Source organism: Falco peregrinus, chromosome 2 (genome assembly GCF_023634155.1).
Source record: "Falco peregrinus isolate bFalPer1 chromosome 2, bFalPer1.pri, whole genome shotgun sequence".
NCBI classification, from domain to species: Eukaryota; Metazoa; Chordata; class Aves; order Falconiformes; family Falconidae; genus Falco; species Falco peregrinus.
The window spans coordinates 126,929,319-126,953,708 of NC_073722.1; the positions used below are offsets into that span (position 1 = coordinate 126,929,319).

At 63.2% G+C, this 24,390-nt stretch overlaps 3 protein-coding genes across 4 annotated transcripts; all 3 read left to right on the forward strand.

Moving 5' to 3' along the window:
* The first annotated feature begins 91 nt into the window (after positions 1 to 91).
* Positions 92 to 4,021, forward strand: MRPL12 (mitochondrial ribosomal protein L12). The gene is made up of 4 exons (XM_055794056.1): positions 92 to 463; positions 551 to 634; positions 760 to 891; positions 3,649 to 4,021. The coding sequence occupies exons 1-4, from the start codon at positions 107 to 109 to the stop codon at positions 3,763 to 3,765; spliced, it is 690 nt and encodes a 229-aa protein (XP_055650031.1). The 5' UTR covers positions 92 to 106; the 3' UTR covers positions 3,766 to 4,021.
* Positions 4,022 to 4,278: 257 nt separating this feature from the next.
* SLC25A10 (solute carrier family 25 member 10) lies at positions 4,279 to 11,504 on the forward strand. The gene is made up of 11 exons (XM_055794055.1): positions 4,279 to 4,411; positions 6,747 to 6,866; positions 7,036 to 7,150; positions 7,233 to 7,281; positions 7,661 to 7,702; positions 8,153 to 8,196; positions 8,663 to 8,733; positions 8,838 to 8,930; positions 9,191 to 9,268; positions 9,358 to 9,414; positions 10,244 to 11,504. The coding sequence occupies exons 1-11, from the start codon at positions 4,322 to 4,324 to the stop codon at positions 10,343 to 10,345; spliced, it is 861 nt and encodes a 286-aa protein (XP_055650030.1). The 5' UTR covers positions 4,279 to 4,321; the 3' UTR covers positions 10,346 to 11,504.
* Positions 11,505 to 13,457: 1,953 nt separating this feature from the next.
* On the forward strand, positions 13,458 to 24,044 carry GCGR (glucagon receptor). 2 transcript variants are annotated; one of them, XM_055797395.1, is made up of 14 exons: positions 13,458 to 13,786; positions 20,252 to 20,413; positions 20,716 to 20,812; positions 20,956 to 21,063; positions 21,288 to 21,409; positions 21,498 to 21,604; positions 21,782 to 21,935; positions 22,039 to 22,159; positions 22,242 to 22,302; positions 22,547 to 22,616; positions 22,779 to 22,867; positions 22,963 to 23,101; positions 23,222 to 23,263; positions 23,356 to 24,044. In XM_055797395.1, the coding sequence occupies exons 1-14, from the start codon at positions 13,484 to 13,486 to the stop codon at positions 23,650 to 23,652; spliced, it is 1,872 nt and encodes a 623-aa protein (XP_055653370.1). In that variant the 5' UTR covers positions 13,458 to 13,483; the 3' UTR covers positions 23,653 to 24,044. The 2 variants fall into 2 exon arrangements, with proteins under 2 accessions (XP_055653370.1, XP_055653369.1); XM_055797394.1 differs by having other exon boundaries at positions 13,461 to 13,786; positions 22,000 to 22,159.
* Positions 24,045 to 24,390: the final 346 nt, after the last annotated feature.

Genomic DNA, 24,390 nt, shown 5'->3' on the forward strand with positions numbered 1-24,390 from the left:
TGCGGCCTGGTGTGCTGGGGGCGCGAGGGTCGCGGCCTGGCGGGGCGAACGAGTCCTGGCGGACCTGGCGGCTAGAGCGCCGTCTGCTCGCCGCCTCGCCGCAACCATGGAGGCGCGACGCTGCGGCCTAGAGCGGCCCGACGCGGCGCGGGGGCTGCCGGGACCATCGAGCGCGGGGCAGAGCGCCGCCGTGTCCTCTGCGGCCGCCATGCTGCCCGCCGCCCGCGCGCTGCCGCCGCGCCTGCCCCGCCGCCTGTCGCCCGCCTTGCGCTGGGCCGCGGCCCGGCCACCCGCCGCTGGCCTGCGGGCGCTGGGCACGGGCCGCGCACGGCGCTCGGAGGTGCTGGCCGAGGCGCCGCTGGACACGGCCACCAAGGAGTACTCGCCCAAGGTGCGGCAGCTGGTGCAGGACATCGCGGGGCTGACGCTGCTGGAGGTGGCCGACCTCAACGCGCTCCTCAAGGTGGGTGGCCCGGCCCGCTTCATACCGGCCTGGCCCGGCCCGCGTGCGCCGCCTCACTGGCCGCCGGTGCCGCTGCTCTTCCCGCAGGAGACGCTGAAGATCCCGGACGTGGGGGTGATGCCGGCGGCGGCTGCTGCTGCTCCTTTCCAGCGCGCCCAAGCAGCTCCGCAGGTACCGGGCTCTGCGGGGAGGGGTCGGGAGTTGGGCTTCAGGGGCTCCGAGTCGGCTTGGTGGGTCCCCACGCGCGGGGGGGGGGGAGGGCTGTTGGACTTTCACCGAGTTCTGGCTGCTTCCAGGAGGAGGAAGGTGTCCCGCTCAAGAAAGAGAAAACACATTTCACTGTCCGGCTGACAGAGCTGAAGCCTGCTGACAAGGTGAAGCTGATCAAGGAGGTGAAGAACTTCGTGCCAGGAGTGAACCTCGTGCAGGTGAGGAGTGGGCTGCCCGAGGCTCTGGCCACCCTACTGCATCGCCACCAGGCCCAGATGGGTCCCGAAGCGTGTAGCAAGCGGCAGCCTCAATTTTCTGTTTGAAGGGAAGCCTGGATTTCTGCGTTTAGAACAGTCTGCCAGTGCACACGCCTCAGTGCAAAGATGTGGATGAGGTGTAGAGCAGGGATCGGTCGCATCTGTTTGCCTGGTTTTTTTAGAGACTGCTGTTCCCTCCCTGCTCTGCTGCATGGCCACCAAGTGAGCCCCTAGCAGAAGCGGTGAAGGAGGCAATGACCTCAGAGTGCCCTGTGCCAGCCAGCTTCAGCATCTCCAAACTCAGGAGCTTCTGTGAGCGTTCTTGTAGAATTTGGGAGTAGCCAGGATTCCTTGCTACAGACAGATTTGGCTTGCCTTCTCCTTGGCTTTTTTGAAGGCCAATACGTTTCTGAATTTAGATGATTTACTGCAATTCACGTGTCTTGCAATCCACACTTCCAGTCTTTTTCAGAGCTCTTCTTTTTGTAGGTGATGCCTCTTTTTCCTCGGATGAGACGGGCCTTTCACAGTTTTGTGCAGCATCTGAGCTCATGCCCTTGAACCATGATATAGGTTTAGAACAAAGAATGGGTGATAGAGCTGCTACTGCGGAAGTATTTAACACACTTTGGTTCTCCTCGGGTGATGCTTTCATATCTTGGGGATAATAGTAGCTGTCTGTTTACGTAGTTGCAAGGAAGAAATGTTGAGCATTGTAGATCTGCTCTTATTTGAAGCCTGGGATATCAGAAGGAATTGCAGAAAATCTTCTGACACATTTGTATTGATATATTGCAAAGCAGACAATTCGGTAACAGAGAAACTCTGGTAGCAGAGACATGAGTTTCGTTGGCCTGCTGGGATAACTAACGGTCAGTTTGGTTAGTCTCACAGTTGTTGATCCGTTATCAGTCCCAAGCAAACACTAAAATACCAAAACCCTGTAGCGGACACGATCAGGTAATTAAAAGCTGTCTGCAGAACTAATACTAAATCAACTTGGCTTAGCATGTGGAACCTGTCAGACAACCTGGCTACAGTTCTGATGCAGTTAAAAGGTTGGTAGATGCAGGTTATTGCGGATAAACTTTGTCAAGTGTGACTTACCCGACCTGATATTTTGTTGGTAAAATACACACACACAGACACGCAAAACTGCTCCTGACAGTTGGTTTTGTCTACAGGGGTTGTATTCAAAATGTAGGTGATAATGTTTTTATTATAGATTTTATTGCTATCCAACTGAGGTGATTTTAATGAGATCTGCAGGGAATCTGTTCTTGTCCTGTAGGGCTGTAAATGATTTGCAAAAAGGCATTGCTAGTAAAATCTTGGGACGTTGGGTGCTGATGTGACTCAAACAGGTTAGTCCTGCAGAAACGACCGCTTGATGAGACAGGCGTGTTGTCAGCACAAGCTGGACTCGAGTCCATTTGCACCTCTGGACACTTGTTCAGAGCTGGCCCAACAGATACTTGCCTCGCATCTTCATTCCCATACAGTCCAGCTGGGGTTGGAAGTGCGTTGCCTCTCTGCCCAGTGGGTGTTCCTGCGTGGGTCCAGCTTGGCTCTGGCCCTGCTCTTCCTCCTGCTGGGTGTTGTGAGCAGCTGTTGCCTTTGACTGTGGCTGCTTTAGAACAGAAGTTACACATTAGTGAGCAAGGTTCTTAAATGAATAACTTTGATTGTGTTGCCTGTCCTCATCTTGGCAAGCCAGAAAAGCTCCTTTCCGGACGCTGTCCTGGGCTCTGGGGAGTGAAGGCATGCCTGCCCTGCTGAGCTTTGCCAGCACAGCTACACCTTCTCATCCCTAGTGGAAAAAGTGTTTCCTGCCACCATGGATACATAGTCACTGAGCCCAACGTGAATTAAAACAAAAAAACCTTCTTTCTGTCAGCAATGGTCAATCTGTTGGGTGCTAAAATACCTGCAGTGCCACATGGCAGACAGCTGGCAGCAGCTTTTTACTGTAGGAGCCTCCCTGGGTTTTTTTTTTAAGGAGCCAAATAGCTTTGCTGCTGCTGGGTTGTGAGAGCGAGCGCATCTGACTGCAGCAGGGTTTATCCTCCTGGGCTCCCTTCCCTTTTTTGCAGCAGTACTCCCCGAAGTCCCTTTAAATCAGTTCAACAGCTTCTCAGCTTGCCTTAAATTTTGCAGTACTGCATAGTATCGATAGTTTTGTATAAAAAGTCAAAGTATCAAGATTGTGTTGTTAAGCATAGTCCATATGGGAATTTTTTTTTAATTTTTTTTTTTTTTTTACCCAGTGCAGCACATTCCTGCACAGCTGTGTACAAACCCTGAGACAGCCTCTCCTCCCTGCTGGCAAAAATATGCAACCCAAAACATTCGCTCTGAAAAAAGGCGAGCCAAGGCAGGCCAGTAGCTGCCTTAGCAGGTTGCTGCAGTGGCTCTGTGTGTCCCAGGCTCCTCAGACTGGGGCTGTGCATCTGGATGCACCATGCCTGTGGTAGGAGGAATTGGTGGGCAATCATTGGCTGAAAAAGGCCTTCCAGGACTAAAGTGGATGGGCCCCCACTTACAGTTGGGTTTAGACATCTTCCAGCAGGATGTGCTGTAGTTAAAGTAAAAAGTCTTGGCTTTGGGACCAGTCAGTGAGTTTCCCTGCTTATGCAAAAGTCAGGCTCATGGCTCTAAATCTGTTAATCCAGTTAGTGAAAGCTAGTTTACAAGTCTCGTACTTTGTCTTTCCTGCAGGCAAAGAAGCTGGTGGAGTCCCTTCCGCAGGAGATCAAGGCTAATGCCTCCAAGGACGAAGCAGAGAAGATTAAAGCAGCGCTGGAGGCAGCTGGAGGGACTGTGGTTCTAGAGTAGATGGCCCCTGTCTCATCACTGAGGGACTGGCGCAATGGCAGCCTTCCTCGCTGCCACCTGCCCAGGCACTGGCTGCTGCCGGAGCCGGGGTCCGGTGCTTCTGAGTGTGAGGCATCCCCTGGCTGTGCGGTGGGAATGCTCTCTAGCAGTGATCCGCTGCAAGAATGCCGTACGGTTTGGCGGGGCTGCTGCCTAGTTCTGGCATCGCAATGAACTCTACCTTCATAAATGTAAAAAAAACCACGCTGTAAAACGATTAATCTCTCCAGAATCAGCTCTGCCTGATGCTGCCGGGCCCCCGCGCACGCAGCCGGTACCAGCGCTGCTGACGCCCGCCGCGCCGCGCTGCCGCCGCCTCGAGCCGCGTTCTGGTGTCGCCCCCCCCGGGGAGCTCTGGCAGCCCCGGCCGTTAGCGGGGGGAGGCGTCTTCCGCGGTCTGCGGAGCGGGAACCGGCTCTTCGGAGCCCGGGGGCGGCCGCGGTGCCGCGATCCCCCGCCGGTAGTGGGGAGGGGGGGGGCGGGGCTGGGGGGCGGGGCCGCGTGCAGAGCGGCGCCGATGGCGGAGCGGCGCGTGTCGCGCTGGTACTTCGGCGGCCTCGCGTCGTGCGGGGCTGCGTGCTGCACCCACCCGCTGGACCTGCTCAAGGTGCGGGGGGGCGGGGGGCGGCCGGAGCGGCTCCGGGTGGATGGATGAGCCACTCGGGGGAGCCGGAGAATCTCGCCTAGGGGCAGGGGAGCGGCCGGGGGGACGCGGCTCTGAGAGGCTGGGGGCCGGGAACGGCTCTGAGGAGCCGGGGGTGGCTCTGGAGGGCGGGAACGGCGGTGGAGAACAGGAGAAACGGCTGCCGGGCGGCCGGTTTGTGGCTGTGAGGGGCCGGAGCGCGCGAGGAGCAGCCCTGGGCTGGGGGGTGGGGGGGTGCGGGGGCGCGTGAGCAGGCGACTTGGGGCGCCGGGGCACAGCGCTGGGGGGCCCGGGGCCGGGTGTGGGGCTGAGGAGATACGGCCCGGGGCTGTGGGAGCCCGGGGTGCCGGCCCCACGAGCTGTGCGATGCGGGGCTGTGGAGGACGCCCGGGCCAGCCCTGCGCGGCGCTGGACGCGGGCCCGCTGGATCCGTGTCCTCCGGCCAAGGTGCCGGCGGGGCGCGGCGGGCGGCCCGGCATCCTGCTCCCGCACCACGGGCGCCGCGCGCAGCCGGGCACAACGGGCGGGGCGGCCGGGCGGGCTGCGGGGGTAGCGAGCCCGGGCCGGGGCCTGCCCTGCCTGCGGGACGGGCTCGGGACAGGCACCCCTGCCCACCGCACGGCACCGAGGGAGGGGAAGCCGCGCTGGGCGCGGGCCCAGCGGAGGAGCCAGCGCTGGCACGGGGGGACGCCGCGTCCCGGTGCTCGGCGTGTTGCCGTGCCCGGCTGGCCACGGCTGCCCATCGGAGGTGGCTGGCAGCCCGTGGGGGCTTGTGTAGCACGGCCTGGCAAGGCACTAAGAAGGGGAATTAGGCTGGCATATGCCGCCAGGTCTGCCTCTGTCTCCAAGCCAGTGTGATGGGTTTGACTTTGGGGCAGTGTCCCCATGCACTGTCCCCTGTGGATGCGTAGCCCCCATGTGCTCGGTGGCTTTGAGCCCAGGCCAGTCATCTGGTTTTGCCCGAGGGTTTGCACCTGAGTATTGAACACAGACCTGCCTTTGGCCCAGAGCTCGCCCACAGTGGGGACTGGTGCCAGGCATGGGGAAGCACAAGGGGCCTCGGGGTCTGGCAGGGCACGGGGCCAAGGGCGCTTTGCTGTACCTCTGGACCTTGGCCCCAGCGGGAGGCCCCAGCCAGCCCGGCTGTAGGATGCAGCCACTGGCCGCCCACAGGGACTGCCTGCCCGGCGGCAGTGACCACAGCACTGACCAGCTCCTCCCCTGTCCGCCTGCCTGCAGCCCTGGGGTGGCCAGGCAGCAGAGCACTTCTGGCATAGCTGTGCCCTGCCTGCCTGGTCCCCCTGCCCTGCGCTGCCTGGCAGCTGCTCACCCAGCTCCCAGCATGTCACAAGCTCTGGTCTCCGACATCCAAAATCCACCTGCTGGGGCTAAAGGCAGGCCCCTTCCCTGCCCCCCACTGCTGCCCTGCACAGGAGGCAGAGGCTGTTCCCAGCGTCCCACTGTGTGTCCCACGCTCTGACCATGCTGGGGCTTCTCTAATGGGAGCCAGGCCTGGTCCCTGGCCAGCGGCCCTTTGTTCTCCTTATCTCCTGGGGCCTTTGACTCACATGTGATCTTCGCAGTGTGGGGCTAGGTGGTTATGCTCAGAACGTGCTCTGGCACCAGCCAGCACAGCTCCTCTGTCCCGGACAGCCCTCGCAGTCCCACTATCACTTCCTCTGGTGGTGGTGGGAAGTGTTGGGTTGCTGGGGTTGGGCAGGGGAGCACCTGAATGCCCAGGCTGTGGCCAGGAGTGCTTCAGAGCTACGGGGTTGTTTTCCTGCCTGTGCAATTCCTGTGGCTTGGGAGGAGGGGAAGTTGCTTCTAGAGGCCTGCCATTTCACATGACAAGGTTGTAGGCCATCAAGAGGTCCTGAATTAACTCATCCTGTTGTGGTCCCATCAAGCAAACCCACACTAGTTGCTTGCTTGCTCACGTGCTTCTGGATCCTCCCTGCCCCGATGTGGCCCGGGGCTACCACTTCATGTTGGGGCGTGCTGCTGAGGCCACTGAGGCGGGCAAGCACCTGGGAGGGACTGAGGGCAGGTTCCACAGCACTGCCCCTTCTCCTGCCAGCCTCCACCCCTCTGGTGCTGGGCTGGGCCAGTTCCCAAGTACTGCTTAGGCGTGGAGAGCCTGGAGCTATTGCTGTTTGCACAGAATCTCCTGTGCGAGTGCTGACAAGTTATCCTGATGAGCACTCGAGCAGCCATCGCTGCTCTGCTGCCCTGTGTTGTCTCATTTCTACCCAGCCCCAGCACTGGGCTGGTGTGCTGATGCTGCTGGACTCTGCCCCAGGTCCACCTGCAGACCCAGCAGGAGGTGAAGATGCGGATGATGGGGATGGCAGTGCGTGTGATCCGCACCGACGGCTTCCTGGCTCTCTACAACGGGCTCAGTGCCTCACTGTGCCGGCAGGTGAGTGCCACCATGCCCTGACAGTCTCTGGTCCCCCAGGGCCAGCGTGGAGCTCCTGCTGTGCAGCACTGCCCTCACTGTCTGGCAGCTGGGCTGGAGCTGACAGGCTGCCCTGAGCCACAGGGACTGGTGCCCAGCGGGACACAGCAGCTCATTCTCCCTCCTCCAGATGACGTATTCCTTGACTCGCTTTGCCATCTACGAGACCGCGAGGGACCACTTGGGCCAGGGCAGCCAGGGCCCTCCCCCCTTCTACCAGAAAGTGCTGCTGGGTGCAGTGGGAGGTGAGTGAGGGAGAGGGTCCCTCAGCCCCAGGCTCATTTGGGCTGGAGGAGCCCACTGACCCCAGGTCTTCTTTGCCCCCAGGTTTCACCGGCGGGTTCGTGGGGACCCCAGCAGACATGGTGAATGTCAGGTCAGTTCTGGGTGCTGCTGGTAAAAAGGAAGGCTTGTGGCTGGCAGGTGGCAGCGATGGGGATGGTGGGGTGCTCCCCAGGCTACGGACTTCTCTCCTGACCAGGCTGCCACTGGTTAGTGCCTGGTCCTGGCGGGGAGCTCTGTACCCAGTTGTTTTCTGCCATTTGATGTGACAGCCCCCAGCCGCTGCATGGCCGTCTGGGGGGGCATGGGGCTGGAGGCAGCTTTCTGGTCCCTTTGCAAACAGGCAACACAATCCATCTGCTGGGCCTCTGGCCACTGCCCTGAGCAGGGGCAGCCCTGCCCCAGGTCCCTGGGGCTGAGGGGGGCAGCAGGGCACTGACCTCTGCCTCAGCCCGTGGTGCTCTGCCTTCCAGGATGCAGAACGACATGAAGCAGCCGCCCTCACTGCGCCGCAAGTGAGTGGGGTCCAGGACAGTAGACTGGGGGGCTCAGGTTCCTGGGAAGGCCAGGACAGTGGGGTGGGGGGCCTGGGCTCCCGGGGTGGGTGGTCAGGACAGTGGAGCGGGGGGCCTCGGGCAGTGCAGTCAGGGGCCAGGGCTCCCGGGAGGGCCAGGGCAGCAGCGGGAGGTCGGGAGGGGTGGGGGTTCTCAGGGGGCCGGGGCAGCAGGTCGGGGAGGGGTCTGGGGTCCCGGGGTCCGTGTGGCCGCGGCGGGGCAGGGCGTCCGGGTTCCCCGGGGGTCCGTGTGGCCGCGGGGGGGCAGCACCGCACCGGCAGCACAGCCCCGTGCCCGGGGGCGGCGGGGCCGGGGTCCAGGCCGCAGCCCCGGGAGCCGCCGCTGCCTGCTCGGAGCTGCCGGTGCTGGGGAGCCTCCGACCCTGACATCCTCCCCTCTCGCTCCTTCCAGCTATTCTCATGCCCTGGACGGCATGTACCGCGTCCTCCAGGAAGGTGAGGCTGTGCCAGCCAGGGCAGGGTGAGCCTGCCTGCTGCCTCGTTGCTGGCAGTGGGGAGCCGTGGCTGGGGTGCCCGCGGGTGCTTGCTCAGCTGGGGCAGGGAGAGGGGATGGAAGGGTGGCCGTGGGGCCCGTGACTCCAGGGGAGCCGAGGGCTATGCATCTGGCTGGGGCATGGGCCAGGCAGAGCTTGGCAGCCTGCCTGTACACCAGTGGGGAAAAAAAAGAGAGGCCTGCAGGAGCTGCTGTGAAGAAGCACAAGAGGGTGGGAGCAGGTGGGAAGGGGAATGAACAGCAGCAGGGAGGAGGCAGGGCTGTGCTGAAGGTTTTTTCTTTCCTGCAGCTTATTTGCTGTTCTGTGAGGAGTCCAGGACACAGACCAGGCAGGGAAGGAGGCTTCCGGGAGGAGGGAGTGTGAGTAATGTCCCAGGACTCTGCTGATCCCAATCTGTCTGTCCACAGAGGGCTTAAAAAAACTCTTCTCCGGAGCTACGATGGCATCCAGCCGAGGGGCCCTAGTCACTGTTGGGCAGGTAGGACAGCTCTGCTGGGCGGTAGGTGCCTGGGGTAAGGACAGGGGTAGTTCCTGGCATGGCGAGGAGTGGCGACATTTCACTAATACACTGTGTCTCCACAGCTGTCCTGTTACGACCAGGCCAAGCAGCTGGTTCTCACAACTGGGTTGCTGTCGGACAACATCTTCACTCACTTCCTGGCCAGCTTCATCGCTGTGAGCAGGGCTGGGTGCGGGGAGGCAGGACTGGGATGGGGTTTGCCTGCAGCCAGGCTCAGGTCCCCCAGGCTGAGGCTGCCAGAGGTGGTGCTTAGGGCTCTGATTAAGCAGAGCTGGGCTCAGAGGCTCCTGTGGGGCTCCCAGCCTGGAGCTGGTCCCAGGCAGGGCTCTGGGTCTCTCCAGTGACAGTGGCAGTTGCTGGCACCTGGGTCTGCTCTGTGAGCCAGAGCTGCTTGACCCTCTTTGACTCTCCCCAGGGCGGATGTGCCACTTTCCTGTGCCAGCCCCTGGATGTGCTCAAGACCCGCCTCATGAACTCTCAGGGAGAGTACCGGGTGAGCAGCCCATCCTGCCCACCTCCGCTCCCTTCGCACACTGGCCTCTGCCTCCCAGCACCACCTCATCTCTGTCTCTCTCACTCCAGGGTGTTACCCACTGTGCCATGGAAACTGCCAAGCTCGGACCCCTCGCCTTCTACAAGGTACCTAGCTGGGGCTGTGTGGGATGGGGTGGAGCCGGGGGAGACTGGGCTGGGCTAGGCTGGGAGCAGAGGTTAAGGCCCAGAACAGCTCTGGGGCAGGAGTCTTCCACACTCTGCTGCTGGCAGCCTTCATCTGCCAGCCCCTGCCTTGGCCCTGGGGCATTAAGAGCCATGGCCTCTTCTGGGCTTGCAGCCTGGGTCTGCGCACTGCAGCAGCTGCCCTCTTGTACCCATTGGGCTCCCAAACAGGAATGCAGGTATAGGCAGCAGTGCTCCAGCACTCGCTGGATGTTACTGACCAGCAGACACTGGTCAGCTCTTGCACCCTACGCACCTGGGCTTGGTGCAGTCACCTGTGTGTCCAGTCTCACTGCTGGTAGGGCTCCTGGAAAAGGGTTTCACGCCTGAAGTTTCTTCCAGATGCTGCCAGTCAGGCATTTTCCCTGTTACAGCCTGTCTGCTCATCTTCCCCAGGCAGCGTCCAACCCCCTTCTGCACTGGGGGCTGTGGGATCTGACCCAGGCTTCTACCAAGATTCTGTCTACGTAGTGGTGATGCTGGCACTGATGTGTTTGGGGGCAGAGGGGTGATGCATGATGCTGAGATCTGTGTGCACAGCAATGGCTGCAGTGCCTCCCTCACTGCCGTGGTAGTCTCTGCCTGCCACCAAGGCCCCAGCTCCATGCTGCATGCCCAGCGAACCACTCCCTGGTGCTTGCAAGCTCCTGCTGCTCCCTGTGGGTTGGGCTGCCGGGCACCCTTGGCCCTGATGGGGAAGCCCAGGGCTAGGCACACGCTGACTCTCCCCGTTCTTGCTGTCCCCTTCCAGGGCTTTGTTCCTGCTGCCATCCGGCTAGTTCCTCACACCATCCTCACCTTTGTCTTCCTGGAACAGCTGCGCAAATATTTTGGGATCAAAGTGATCACCTGAGTAGGAGGGACAGACCCTGCTTCACCCCAGGGGGGTGAGCATACAGGTCACTGCTGAGATCCCAGAACCCCTCTCTACTGTCTAAGGCCAGTGCTGCTCCTTTACCCCTCATCCCCACTCCTGTGCCTTGCCAGTGTCTGTGGCCAGGCAGTCCCAGACTCCCTTTTCCTGTCACCCCTATTCTCAGCATCTGTTACCTCTGGTATAGTCTTGGGCCCCTTGTCCCCTCTGCACTGTTGGTTTGGGTTTTTTTTGCTATCTTCCTTGTGCCCTCCTGGCCACAAGTTCTGTCTTTACCTCCCTCTTCCCTGTTCCTTGTGCACCTCCGGGAACAGAGGATCTGCCCTTCTGCCTCTCTGCCTGGTCACAGAGCCTATGGGGCTGGTGGGCCAGCAACCACGCTGCAGTGTCCCCCACACGCTGGGGGAAGCAGGGCAGCTGGCGGGTTCCCAGCCCCTCATGCAAGCAGGAGGGGGAGACACAGGTTTAGCGCTGTGAGGGCCTGTCCTCCCTCAGTGCCTCTGGCCCTGTGTGCTCCTCCACTGGGATCAGCACAACCTGGCATCCCCGCTCTGCTTCCTTCCTGGCCTCCCCCACCACCGCCTGCTTCAGCTCAGCCAAAACTCACCAGCGCCCAACGGCTGCTGGGCTCTTCAGGGATTGTGCCTCGTACCAATGATGACAGAGAACGGACCCCAGGGGGGAGTGGCAGCCCTTGGGCCACTCTGCGCTGCTGGCCAGGTGCAGGCTGGAGCCCTTCTCTCCTGGCCTGCCCTTGCCCAGGGCAAGGCTGGCAGCTGTGCCGCTGACCCCCACCCCAGCCAGGGCCAGGCAGCACCTGCTCGAGGACCTGGCACTCACCCACAGCACACTCACCCCGGCCCCCAGCCCTGGCCTTGAGTGAGGGTGTCCATCCAGCACTGTGCTGCAGCCTCACCCCCTCCTCAGCCCCTCACATTGGGGCAGACCCCCAGCCCCTGAGTGTGCCAAGGCTGCCTTATGGCCCTCCCTCACCCTGCACCATCCTGCCTGTGGGGGCTGCAGGCACCAGCCCTTCTGCCCTGTGCACCACTCTCTGTGCGTGGTCGCCCCAAGGGATCAAAGAACTGGAATATCTGTGACCTTAATATGTATTATAATAAACAGTAGTGCAAGTCCAGGGCCTGGTGTCCTGCTTGGGGGGCGGTGGGAGGGAGGATGCTGTGCTCCCTGCCATTGCACAAGGGCTCAGGCTGAGCTCTCCGGGAGTGGAGGGAGGAGAGCAAGGCTCATCCCCTTCTGCACCATGCCAAGCAGGGAGGTCTTCACCCTGTTCTATGTCCCCAGCCCCGAGGGCACATGTGCCCAGTGCCTCCCAGCCCTGTGCGGTGGGGAGCTGCAGGCCGGGCTCCCACACCAGCCCTGCTCTGAGCTGTGCCCAGCCTCGGCTGTGTGGGCAGCACCAGGGCAGAGCCGTGCCGAGGGTGCCAGCCTCTGCCTCTTGGCAGGAGCTGCCTCCTGGATGTGATGCTAATTGGGCTCTAGCAGGTGGAACAGAGCCAGCCTGGGACAGCAGAGGAGTGAAAGCTCGTCACCTTAACGAAGTCTAATGATGCTGGCTGGCATCGCTGCTTTGTTCCTGTGCCTGGCCCCATGTGAGAGCCACGGGCAGGTGAGCATGGGGAGAGCTGAGCCTGCTTTCCTTGTGAGGGGCTGGGGGCTGCCAGGCTGTGGTGGCCATGCCCCCAGCCACCCCAGCCCTGCTCCCAGGGCCAACGGGCACTGCTTGGTGCCCTCACAGGCACTCAGCATGGAGCAGGAGAGCGGTGGAGCTGCAGGGCCCTGCCCCGACCAGCCAGCCATTGCCCTCCAGCAACATGGAGCCCTGCTCAGCCCTGTGCCAGCCAGCAGCAGGGATGTTCCAGCTGAGCCACCATCTCCCTGAGCTGCTGCACTTCTGGTACTTGCATGTGCTTTTCCCATGTCCCTTATAGCAGCTGAACTGTGCCACAGCTGCGCCAGCAGGATAGCATGTGCCAGACACAGCCTGGAGCACAGAGCATCCGGCAGCTGCACAGTTCGGGCACATTTCTTATCTCTGAGCATCGGAAAACGAGAGGCCTCAGGACTATCGGCAGCCTGTTGCCAGTGGTGTTTGCACTCGAGTAGCTGGCTGGCCCCTCCTGAGCTCATCCTGCCCTCTGGCCCAGGCCTGTCCCCCGCCCCGGGGTAGCATGCCAAGCCCCAGGCCCTGCTGCCTCGGGGGGCTCCCCACAGGTCATCCCTTTGCCCACACCAGGCAGGGCTGGGGGCCTCTGATCCTTCCCACCGCCACAGCCGCCTCCTGACCCAGAGGGGTGTGAGGGCTGTCTCCAGGGGGCAGCCGTGGGTCTGACCCCCTCTTGGTGCTGGCAGGGCACCTGCAAGCCCCAGTGTGTGCCTAGGTGGCCCAGACCCTCTGTCTGCACCCACGGGACATCCAGCGCACGGGTGGCTGAGCGGAGCAGGAACCTGGTGCGGGGGGTCCGGGTGGGAGGATGCTCTGTGTCCCTGAGCTGCCACCGCCCGCACAGCCGCCACGGCCGTCGGCCCACAGGTGGGCTGCTGGCACCCCCGCGGCCGGGAGACCTGCCCAGGCCACGCTTCAGCCCCACACCCGGGGGTCGGGGTCGGGGCCCAGGGCGCTAGCTGCCGGGTGTGCGCGTGCCCGACCGTGCAGCGGCGGGACTGCCCGCGGCTGACACGGACTCGCCACCGCCGGCCGGACCGAGGGGGTGGCGGCGGCTCCCGGCTGCGTGGCTGCAGTTTGCCCGGGCGCGCGAGCGGGGCGAGCCCCGCTCCCGCGGCCGGAGCGGGGAGATGACGCCGGGAAACGACTCCGGGGAACCCCCCCGGGACCGCCGGGGAGCCCCGGGGCCCCGCCGCCTCGCTGGCGCCGGGGGATCCCGCCGGCACCCAGCAGGGGCTGCAGCGGACCCCCGGAGCCGCGGGAGCCCCCGTCCCGCTCCTTTGGGGGGTCGGTGCGGGCCGGCTGCACGCACCGTTCCGCCCACCCCGTCCCCGCCGGCGAGCCGAGCCGGTGGCCGGGCGCGGGGCGGAGAAGCCAGTGGCGGGGACAAGCGGCGGCGGCCACGCAGCTCCCGGGTGCGGCCGCCGGTGATGCGGTGCCGCAGGGGCAACGCCGCGCCGTGCCCAGCGCCGAGCACCCGGGACCGGCGGCTACGGGTGGGGCGGGGGTCACCGGGCTGCGCCCCCCCCGGGCTGACGGGAGGAGCGGGCCGGCGGGACGCGGCTCCTCGCCCGCGGTCCCTCCCCCCGCGCCGGTCCCTCCCCTCCAGCCGCCACAGCCACCGCCACCGCGGCTCCGGCAAAAGTTTTCGCCGGAGCGGCCGAGCGCGCCGGTCCCGGTCCCCGTCAGCACCGAGATGCGCCCGGGAGCCGCCGCGAGCCCAGCCCCGACAGGTATGGGGAAGGAGGGGGGGTTGGGGGGAGTGGAGCGCCTGTCCCCGCGGTCTCGGGGCTCCCCGTCCGGCGGGATGCCGCCCGCCCCGTCGCGTTGGATGTGGAGCCGGGTCGCAGCTGCGCATCCCCGGGGCCGCGGCTGGATCCCCCGGGAGTCCGGGGCAGCAGCTCCCGGAGCCGCCCGGTGCTGGGCGTTGGCCGCGGTGGGGCTGAGCCCCTCGGCAAGGGGTGTCCTGGGCCGGGGAGGTCCCAGCTGGGCTGTGCCCGTTCCCCCCTGAGCCGCTGCCTCGGGCGTCCCTGGGGAGGGGCTCTGGCCTTGGGCATCACGGCACCCCCGGATGCTGCCGTGGCTGTTGTGAGCCCCAGGCAAGTGATACCAGCCGGGCTCTGGCGCACTGGGAGCATCTCCTGGAGAAGCCCCTCGCTGGGATGGTGCCCGCTGGGTCTCCCTGCCGCGGGCACAGCAGTGCCTGCAGGTTTCTTTTCGAGGGGCAGAAGCAGGGGACGCTTTTCCAGCCTTCCCAGCACTCCCCAAGCTCTCCGGGTGTTGCAGGAGCCCATTGCGAGTGCCCTTTGTGACTCTGTCCCAAGCTCTGCTGTGTCAACACGGTGTTGGTAAATGGCTTTGTTTAACCAGGACATGTTGGGTATGTGACCTTGCCGCCCTCGTCGTTGCAAGCGCATCTCCAAAGCAGCTGCCGCGATCCCCTCTGCCTGGCGCTGTGCTTCCCAGCCCGGCTGCTCCCTCAGGGTGGCAAAGGAGAGGGGGGCACGCCGACGTCAGGGCAGCTCCCCTCGAGCTGCGGTGGCTGGACGGGCAGGGGACGGGGCATTCTGCTGCTGCCCAGCCAACGCTGCCGAGCATGCGTCCGCACCCTGTAATTCAGCCGCCTTGCCCCACACAGCGCTCAGCAGCACGTGTTGTGGGTGTCCTGACCCATGCCAAATTCAGTGCTTGCCCCTGTGATTTCCTTGGCTTTATCTGTGCATCAGCAGGAAAATTTAGGACCTGCAGGACCCCTCCTCGGCATGTTAGTGCTGCCCTAGCTGCCAGCTCTGTCCCTTCCCACCAATCCCTGCTCTGTTCTGCATGCTGCGGTGCAGATTTTTTTTAATGTTCTGTTGCCTGGAGAGGGGAAAAGAGAGAAGGCTGAACAGAAAAAAGGCAAAATGTGGATTAAAAATACTTAATGAAAAAATGTGACCATAAGCCCTAATCAGCAGTGCAGGGCTGAGACCAGCCACCAAGCACAGCACTGCTCCATGCACCTTGCTGTGCCGGGCAGGGGCAGGATCTGGGCAAGCCAGATGCAGGGGGTATGTGGTGGTCACTCTGCTCTGTCCCCCTGTGCTCCTCCATTGTATCTGCCCTGTCCTGAGTCCTGTCCTGGCCCTGGCCCTGCCCTGGCCAGAGCCCCGTCCTTGTTTACCCCAGCTCAGGAGCTCTGAGGAACATGGCTGCAAGCAGCAGGCACCAGTGGACGGCTGGGCACAAGTGCCACCCCATGGCACCTCCTGCCTCCGGCACAGCTGGTGGCTGGCCATGCCCAGGTGCTGCGGGAGCCTCGGGACAGGGAGGGACCATGCCAGGACCCTTTCCAGGATGAGCTGCTGTGTGCAATGTCCCTTGCACATCTGCACCTCAGCAGCGTCAGCTTTGGGCTTGCTGCCTGGTGGGGTACCGGGAGGTTGTCCCCAGCTCCATGATGACCACAGCATTCATTTGCAACACGAGCTGTTCTGGGGAGGCGGGTGCTGAGCTCCCAGTCCATGCATGCATGCACACACGCCTGTCTGTGCTGACCTTTTCCTTGGCTTTTCCCAGTCCTGTGCTTCCCCTGTGACATGCTAACCACACGTGTCATGCCTTGTCTCCTGTACCATCCTCCTGTGCTTCATGGATTTTTGTGCAAAGTGAACAAGAAAAACCCCTTTCCCCAAGCCAGGACTGAGGTGCTGTGTGGCTCAGCACCCCCTTGCCAGAGCCTGCCAGGCAGCAAGGTTATTTGACCCCTACTCAGCTGTGCTTGCAGACGGCATTCCCTCTTTGGTACTGGGCAGCTGTGGAAGGTGTTCTTGGCCATCCCTTTCGGTAGCAAGGCAGTCATGGAGATGATGCAAAGAGTTTGTCCTGTTTGCATCCTGTGTTGCTGTTGACGAAAATGCTGTCGGGGTTGGTTTAGGTTTTCTTGGTCCAAAGTGACACAGAATCTGACATTGTTGGTGCCTGGTGACGTCGGCTCTATCCGTGTACCACTGCTCAGCATTTCCATAATCATGTAACTGTGCAAACGAGCTGCGGTCTTGCAGCATGAGGGCTGCTCCAGGCAGTTCAGCTGTTCCTCTGCTGCCAAAGTTCCTGGTACTCGTTTCACGGGGGAGGACTGGAGCAGTCGTGGGTCACAGGTGGGTCGCGGGAGGCATCCCGAGCTCGGGACAGGGACACAGCATAGGGTGTGGATCAGACCTCCCAGGCCTCCCTACTGCCGCCATCTCCCCCCACCACTTGCCCTGCTTGCTGTGGTCCTGGGTGGAAAGTGGAGCAGCATCTGCAGGGCCAGGCTCGCTCTGGCATTGCATCAGCTCTGGCCCTGCACCGTCCCCTCCCCTGCCAAGTGCCGAAGCCCCTGCCGTGCTGGCTTGTAGCTCTGAGCTCAAAGCCAAAGCCAGCCGTGGAAAGCACTGCATTAGTGCACTGGGGGCTAACCCCTGTGTCTGGAGGGCATGCAGCCCCCCGCACCGCCTCCAGCAAGTGGTGTGTTGGGCGCAGGGCTGCGCTTACAGGGAGTCCATGCTCCCAGCCCAGTTCCGTGGAGGGACCAGGCTGCCTTGGGCTGTGCCAGCTTCCCGGCACTTGTGCAGTGCTATGGCTGTGCCCGGGTGCTTCTGGGTCACGTTGCATATGCCCATGAGTGTCCCCACGGAGGATTCGCCGAGCTGCTGATCCATGTGGCAATCAGCCGCAGTGATCCCAGATGTGGATCTCATTCCCTTGCACGTGTGATGGCAGCTAGAGCTGGGTGCCAGCCGGAGGGGCCAGGGCAGCAAAATCCCCAGGGGAAGCCGACCTGGACGGGAGGAGGAGAGCGCCTCTCCCCCAGGCAGGGTTGGGCACTCAGTTGTCCATGGGGGTCCACGCCAGCACAGAGCTGCTGTCAGACAGCACAGAGGCTGCATACCCATGGGTGGGGGGACAAAATCCTGACACAAACCTGTTCCCATCCATTCCCTATGGCTTGGTACGATGCCGCAGCAGTGGCAGCAGCCCAACAGTGCAGCATGCCCTGGTGCTCAGCTCACCCCATCACCCCCCCCAGGCTGTGCACCCAGCCCCCTACCTGCCAGCACACCCTGGGCCGATGGCTGCCGCAGGGCCAGGGGCCACAGGGAAGCTGGTCAGGGGGGAGAGCGGGTTCTTGCTTTGCCCCCACCACTGCAGGAGTTGGCACCACTGGCTTGGGAAGGGCTCAGCGCACAAACACAGGCACCAGTGACCTCCCCACTCCCCCTACACAAGGGTAGATGATGGGGCTTATCTGACACCTCTGGACCCCCAGCACTAGGGCTGCTGGCATTGACCCCTTCCCTGTGTAGGTGCAGCTGTCCAGGGGCCGATTCCTCTTTCTTCCTCTCCCGTCACAGGCGTGAGGTCTCCCCTTTGTGGCTGCAGCAGTGGAGCAGCGCTGGGTGTTTGCAGCCCAGCCTCCGTGGGAGTCAGCAGCCGCAGAGCTGTGACACAGGAACACATCACATTGCCTAATGCCAGCGTGGGGCAAAAGTCCCCTGTGCACCCACTGCAGCATGGCACAGCCCCAGCAGATGCACCCACTTGCATGCTGGGCAACCTCTACTCAGTGCCTACGGCTCAGCGTGGTGGGGAGGCCCCCCAAAGCCTGGCCCAGCTGGGTGCTAGGTGCCGGGGCAGGAAAATGTGGCACCGGGAGCTGGTCGGGCACACCAGGGTGAGGGGAGGTGGTGACATGGAGTCGAGGCACCCCAAAGGTGCTGCCTCTGGCAGTGGGCATGGCTGAGAGGGGCTCTGGCACCAGTGGCCATGGCATCTCCAGCCAGCAGCGACCACTACTCTGAGCACTGCAGGCACTGATGCTGGGCAGTGCCAGCTCCCAGGGAGGTGCTCAGTGCTGCTGGTGGTCCAAGCCACCCCAGACCTCACCATTGCCACTGTGGAGGGCCCCCACTCCTTCCCTGCTACTGCCCATCTGTGGCGAACCAGGGACAAGTGGTCCACAGCTACTCCTGCACGCCCACGTGTCTGCTGGAAATAGCCTGCATCGCTGAGAGCGTGCCATGGGCTGGCCATGCTGCCGGGGGTTCCTTGCATCACAGGAGTGGGGGGGCTGGTGCGGGGCTGCGGCTGTGGGCAGCTGGGGCAAAGGGCCTAGGCAGGGCCCCGCTGTGCCGGGGGGAGCCCCGTGCTGGAGGCCAGGAGCGTGACGGCCGCATGTGCCAGGACCCCTCACCCAGTGCAGCCTGCCCAGCTTGGCTGCAGCAGGGCCCGGGGGCCGGGGGAGCTGCTGCCAGCCCGGGGGGAGTCTGGGGCAGAGGCCTCCCCACTGCTAAATCCCATCGCAGGCAGCTAAAAATAGCGACACCTCTGCCCCAGAGCTGACTCCTGGGCTGCACAGAGGGGCTGGCAGCGAATCGCTGCTGACCCACCATGCCAGGAGCAGCACTGCCTCTTGGGCCAGGATGCTCAGGGCAGGGGCCGGGCACCGGGGCCTTCCCACAGGGCTGGGTGGTGGGTAGCGGCAGGATGGGGCAGGTGGGGATGCTGTGTGGGGCTGGTGGGGTGACAAAGGAGAGGGATGCTGACGTGGGGCTGGCATGGAGACGAGGACAGGGATGCTGGCATGGGACTGGTGGGGTGACAAGGACAGGGATGCTGTGTGGGGCTGGCATGGGGACGAGGACAGGGATGCTGGCATGGGACTGGTGGGGTGACAAGGACAGGGATGCTAGTGTGGGGTTAGTGGGGTAACAAGGACAGGGATGTTGGTGTGGGCAGGTGGCCAGTGGGCTCCTACTGAAGGTCCCTGTTCCCAGAGCCCACCCAGTGAGGACTGTCCCAGGAGACAGTTCCTTCTGTCCTAGGAGTGTCTAAATAAGGCACGCGTCGGCAGGTCCAGCTCCAGGAGCTGCATCTGGAGCCCCACACTGATTAATGAGCTTCTCAGGCAGCTGCTTGCGACATGGTGAGTGGGTCTGCATGGAGGAAACACGACTTTCCCAGGGATAAAAATAGGCATGGGCAGAGCGGCGAGCCCTGGGAGCAGTGGCTGGCTGGGGCGCGTGGCGCTCCGGCGGGTGCCTGGTGGGGAAGCCGGGGGAATGATGCTGTAGTGTCTGTAGTGGCACTAGCACTGCTGTCTGTCCTGTCCCGTCCCCGCAGCTCAGCTGCTGGCACCCCACATGGCCGTGCCATGGGGCTGCCACCAGAATGGCCCCTTGTCGGAAGAGCTGAAATCCTGCTCAGGAGCCCCATAACCGGCTTAGGGGGATGGAGGGAATTACAGCTCCTCGTGAGCCAGGCTTTGTGTGGGAGTTCCCGGGCACCGTGTCAGACGAGGCACCATGTTGCTCGCCTGAGCTGGGGGTGATGGAGCCACAGTGGCAGGGCCAGGCAGAGCTGGTCCTGGGGCCATGGCAGCCCCGCGGGCTGAGCCAGGGATCCCTGCGGGTTAATGGTTAACTGCTGCAGGGCTGGCAGCCATCCCTGTCCCTGCCTGGTGGGGCTGCTGTCAGCTCCCTGGCCACCTCCATCCCTGGGTGGGTGCCACCACCGGCGAGACCTGCAGGGCCAGGACCAGGCTCCTTCCACCACTGGAAGCAGATCTGAAATCGGTGCTGCCCAAGCGGCAGCGGCGTGGAGGCAGTGGGGAGGGGAGGCAGCCCAGGCACCAGCCCTTGCCCTAAGAAGATGCTTAGGCATGAGGAGGGGTCCTGCTGGCCACCAGGGGTCCTGGGGTCTCAGGGATCAGCACCCATGTGCAGCTGAGCACCAGCACCAGTGTGGGGTGACCCCCTACCTGGGTCTGTGCACAAGGACGTCAGGGGCGATGTTGCCTTAGGGAGGTGCGAGGGTCTGCCCTGTGCAGGGGTGGTGTCCTGCATGTGGCTGTGTTCTGGCCAAGCAGGAGCTGGGGTGTTTGGCTCAGTGGGCAGAGGTGTGGCATGGCCACAGTTCCAGTGCTGTCCTGGGGAGCGAACGGCAGGTACTCAGCAGCTGATCTGCCTCGCGGGAAAACGCACAAACAAACAGCTGAACGGTAAAGCCAGTCAGGGTCGGGTGAGGACGGGGACAGGAGCATGGCTCTGTGACCAGGGCCGGCTCTGTGCCGGGGTGGCCTCCCTTCCAATGCCCGCCTGCACCGGGCCATGCGTGCCCTGGCTCAGCCCTGGACAGGTCCTGTCGCCTGCGCCCCCATGACCTGGTGTCTCGTGCAGGGTCACCCGTGCTCCATGGCCCTCGCTGCCAGGGCAGAGGAGCTGCTGAGGGCTGGTAGGAAGGCAGGTGCCCTGTACTGCTCCCCATGCAGCTTGCAGCCCGGTGGAGGGATGTCCCGGCCACGTCTCCTCAGCTTCCTGCTGCTGCTGCTCTGCTGCCAGGTAAGGATGTGGCGTCCCACATGATGGGGCTCTGTCCCACCACCCGGTCTGCTGCCAACCCCTGAGCTGCCGGTGGGCCACCCTTGCCTGCAGCAGCTCCTCACCATGGCATGTGGTGCAGCAGCCGGTGCCCTCTCCTGCCTGCCCTGCCATCCACATGGCATGGCACAGCATGGCACAGCACAGCATGGCACTGCATGGCAAGGCACTGCACGGCGTGTCAGCCTGCACTCACCCATGCCTGTCCTGGAGCGTCCTGGAGCTGGGGGGCAGGGTGCAGTGATGCTCCCCTGTGCCCCCAGGGCCCCTCTGCCCAGATCACAGATTACCTCTTTGAGAGCTGGAAGGCGTACAGTGAGGAGTGCCAGCGCAACATGAGCCGCCTGCCCACACCCACAGGTGAGAGCCAGTGCGGGTCCCTGTGGGACAGGGACCAGGGCCAGAGGGGCCGGCATGGGGTCTGGCTCCTGGCTCCCTTCGTGGGTGTGGGTGAGGCCGAGGGTGGCACCGCGTAGGTGGCACCGTGTCCTGTCCCTCCGCAGAGCTGGTCTGTAACCGCACCTTCGACAAGTTCTCCTGCTGGCCCGACACACTGCCCAACAGGACTGCCAGTGTCCCCTGCCCCTGGTTCCTGCCCTGGTACCAGAAAGGTAACGGTCGAGGTGGTGCGTGTGTGCATGGGGGTGTGCATGTGGGTCAGTGTGCATGTGTGTGGGTGTGCATGTGCGTCAGTGTGCATGCGTGTGGGTGTGCCTGTATGTTGTGTGCACACACATGTGTGCATGTACTGCTCCAGGCGGTCACAGCCAGGCAGCACACCATGCCAGTGGTGGCTGTGGGGCCCAGCACACCCTATTGCCTGCTCCTCTCGCAGTGAAGCACAGACATGTCTTCAAGACCTGTGGGCCAGATGGGCAGTGGGTAATGGGCCCCCAGGGACAGTCCCTGCGCAATGCCACGCAGTGCGAGCTGGACGCAGAGGATCTGAAGGTGCAGGTGGGTGAGCTGGGGGGCAGCCAGTGTGGGGCTCCTTGCCCTGCCTGCCCTGCCTTGCCCTGCCCTCACTTTCTCCCTCCCTCTCCAGGAAAACTTTGCCAAGACCTACGGCAGCTTCAAGGTGATGTACACTGTGGGGTACTCAGTGTCACTGTGTGCACTGCTCCTCGCCCTGGCCCTGCTGCTGGGCTTCAGGTAGGGGTGTGGGCATGGCTGCCCAGCTGGGGGGCAGGTGCGTGCCATTCCAGGGGGCAGGAGTTGGGGGGCCGGTAGAACCTGTGCTAGGAGCCCAGGGGCAGGAGATGGGGGGCAGGTGGGGGCCATGGCCAGGGTCTGGGCACAGACACTGACAGCAGCTCCCCGTGTCTGCAGCAAGCTGCACTGCATGAGGAACTACATCCACATGAACCTCTTCGCCTCCTTCATCCTGAAGGGTGTCTCCGTGCTGGTCATCGACGCCCTCCTCAAGACCCACTACAGCGACAAGATTGACGACTACAACGTGCACATCTGGCTGAGCGACGAAGTGAGTGGCGGGGCTGGTGGGGCTGGGGGCATGGGCTGTGCGTCAGCCCTGACGCTGCCCACAGGCAGCTGCAGGCTGCCGGGCGGCCACGGTCTTCATGCAGTATGGCATCGTGGCCAACTACTGCTGGTTGCTGGTGGAGGGCATCTACCTGCACAACCTCCTGGTGGTGGCCGTCTTCTCTGAGAGGAGCTACTTCACCCTCTACCTGTGCATTGGCTGGGGTGAGTGCAGGCAGGCTGGCTCCCTGTCCCCTGACCCTGTCCCCACCGTGCCTCACCTGCCCCCTGCCCGCCCCCCCTCCAGGAGCGCCCATGCTGTTCCTCATCCCCTGGGTCATCGTGAAGTTCCTCTATGAAAACATCCAGTGAGTACCAGCCCATGCAGCAGGTCTGCAAGTGTGCAGGGCAGGGGTGGGTGCACGTGGGACACACTGAGGCATGGTGGGGATGGTGTGACAGCCCCGGAGAGGCTCCACACCATCACCCCATGCAAGGAGCAGGTTGCCAAGCCATGGCATTTGCTCACCTGGGGCTGCTGATGCCAGGCCAGGCTCTAGCAGCTGCCCAGACAAAAGGCTGCCCAGCAGTCCCCATCCCTCCCCTCTGCAGGTGCTGGACCACCAACAACAACATGGGCTTCTGGTGGATCCTTCGCTTCCCTGTGTTCTTGGCCATCTTGGTGAGTCTGGGGCTGCAGCTCTGCCCACCACAGCTCCTCACGCAGCATCTGCCAGGGCCCCAAGCCTGCTGCCAGGGGGGCTGCCCTGGGCTGGGGCTGAGCTGGCCTGCCTGCCCCTGCCCTGCCTAGCTCTGCCCTTCATGGCTTACCACTCCATTGTAGATCAACTTCTTCATCTTCATCCGCATCATCCAGATCCTCGTCTCCAAGCTCCGTGCGCACCAAATGCGCTACACTGACTACAAGTTCAGGTGGGCTGTGGGCACAGCCCCCGCCCTGCAGGCCTGTGGTGCCTGCGCTGGGGCGTGTGTGTATACCTTCATGCTGACAGGACCCCTCTACACAGGCTGGCCAAGTCCACCCTGACACTGATCCCGCTGCTGGGCATCCATGAAGTGGTCTTTGCCTTTGTCACGGATGAGCATGCCCAGGGCACACTGCGCTACGTCAAGCTCTTCTTTGACCTCTTTCTGAGCTCCTTCCAGGTAAGCCCAGCCCCACGCGGGACTGGCCCTCTGCAGAGACCCTCTGTCTCAGGAGGGACCAGACCAGGGCTGGGGTCAGGGTCTGGCCATGCACATCACACCTCTCCTCCCCCTGCCCAGGGGATGCTGGTGGCCATCCTCTACTGCTTCGTCAACAAGGAGGTGAGCAGGATGGTGTGCGAGTGGGTAGCTGGTGGGGGGAGGCCTCGGGCAGCCAGTGAGCACGGGGCCACACTGACAGCGGCTGCCCACAGGTGCAGGCAGAACTGCTGAAGAGGTGGCAGCGGTGGAAGCTGGGGAAGGACCTGGCGGAGGAGTACAAGCACACCTACAGCCATGCAACCAGTGCCCGCAATGGCGCCGGCAGCGCCTGCGAGAAGCACCAGCTGGTGAGCGGCTGTGCTAACGGGCTGGGGCGCAGCCCAGTACCTGCGCACCCGGGCACCCGCTACCTCGAGAGGACCGGCCGTAGCACCGCTGAGCACCTCCCACTGGGGGACCGGCACCACTGCTACGAGTTCCCTGAGACCACGGCCGAGAGCCACTTCTGAGCCCACAGACAGAGTGGGAGCGCTGTGCCAGCCCCACTGCCACAGGCCAAGCTGGCTGGGGCAGCCACTGCCTCCCTCCCCAGCCCCGTCCTCCTCTGGGCACTGCGCAGGCTGTGTGGGACCCTGCCCACCCCGGTGAGGATGCTGCGCCGTGCCAGATGTGCACGGGACAATGGATGCAGCTGGGCCAGCTGCGGGTGAGGCATGGCGAGCAGGACCTGGACTGCTGTGGGGAGGGGATCTGTGGGGTGGGGGGAATCTGTGTGGGGGTGGGGGGTGGGGGTTCATCCTGTGGTGCTGCCCTCATGCGCCTTTGAGACCCTTTGCGCAGTGCTGTAATTTATCTGTTGTAACTGTAAATAGGTGTGGGCCCGTGCTGGGCTGCAGGGCCAGCTCTGCCTGCGTGTGCCTCTCTGTCTGGGGTGTGGGGACCAGGGATGCTGTGGCCCCAGACTGCGCCCCCAAGCACCCATGGGTATGCATGGGGAGCTGGGCCACCCGGCATGGATGGGCTGCACCAGAAGACAGTTCTGCTGCCTGCCCCACAGCCCTGCTGCCTGCCCTGCTGCCTGCTGCTGCCGGCCCCACAGCCCCACGCAGGTGAGTGAGGCAGCAGCCACTGCCGTGCTGCCGGGGCTCCAGCTCCCCGCCAGCACACACTCTCCTCTGGCTGCTAATTGGCTCTGTCCTCTCACTGCCAGCAGCCCTTAATTAAATCATTTGGCTCTGCCCGCTGGC